The 1,039-nt window shown below is 45.7% G+C and overlaps 1 protein-coding gene across 1 annotated transcript in view; it reads left to right on the forward strand.

Annotated features, from left to right (window-relative positions):
* Positions 1-231: 231 nt before the first annotated feature.
* LOC106001150 (olfactory receptor 4A5-like) overlaps positions 232-1,039 on the forward strand; it is an 11,360-nt gene continuing 10,552 nt past the window's right edge. Inside the window, exon 1 of the mRNA XM_013036278.1 lies at positions 232-923. Coding sequence (XP_012891732.1) covers positions 232-923 — 692 coding nt within the window. The remainder of the gene's footprint in view (positions 924-1,039) is intronic.

A 1,039-nucleotide genomic window follows, 5' to 3' on the forward strand; every position in this document is an offset into this window, starting at 1 on the left:
AGAATATTGTACTGCATAGACTAACAAGATCATTCAAGAGAAAAATAGAAAGGTGCTGTTGGGCTCAAAGGTAGAGGACTGCAGGAGTGTTAATTAAATACTTTACGTGGATGCACCATGGAGAAGATATGGCGCGGTATGACATAAAAGAGAATAGTCCTGTTCATAATTCCATGGCAGGTCATGCTCTTCTGAACTTTCATCTGTGAAGTAAGACTTGTCGAAGAGTAAATGGGACAGAGGAACAATGTCACAGAATTTGTCCTCCTGGGCCTCACTCAGGATCCCAATGTGCAAAAAGCCTTATTCATCCTGTTTTCACTCATCTACATTGTGACAGTGGTGGGCAACCTGCTCATTGTGGTGACTGTGATTTCCAGCCCCTCTTTGGATTCCCCAATGTACTTCTTCCTTGCATACCTGTCACTCATGGATGCTGTGTATGCCACTACTATTTCACCCAAGTTGATTGTAGACTTACTCTGTGAGTTAAAGACTATTTCCTTTCAAGCCTGCATGATCCAGCTCTTTACAGAACACTTCCTTGGTGGTGCAGAAGTCTTCCTTCTAGTGGTGATGGCCTATGATCGCTATGTGGCCATCTGTAAGCCACTGCACTATATGACCATCATGAATAGACGGGTTTGCATCCTCCTGTTGGTGGTGGCTTGGGTTGGAGGTTTTGGACACTCGATTGTTCAACTTGTCATTGCGTACAGCCTCCCTTTTTGTGGCCCCAATATCATTGACCACTTCATCTGTGACATGTACCCACTGTTGGAACTTGCCTGCACCGACACCTATTTCATAGGCCTCACTGTGGTTGCTAATGGTGGCGCCATCTGTATGGTGGTCTTCATCCTCCTCCTCATCTCCTATGGCGTCATCCTGAACAATCTTAAGACTCACAGTCAGGAGGGGAGGCGCAAAGCCCTGTCCACCTGCAGCTCCCACATCACGGTGGTTGTCCTATTTTTTGTGCCCTGTATCTTCATGTATGTTCGACCTGTTTCTAACTTGCCTATTGACAAATCCATAG

Source organism: Dipodomys ordii, unplaced genomic scaffold, assembly GCF_000151885.1.
Source record: "Dipodomys ordii isolate 6190 unplaced genomic scaffold, Dord_2.0 Scaffold270, whole genome shotgun sequence".
NCBI lineage: Eukaryota > Metazoa > Chordata > Mammalia > Rodentia > Heteromyidae > Dipodomys > Dipodomys ordii.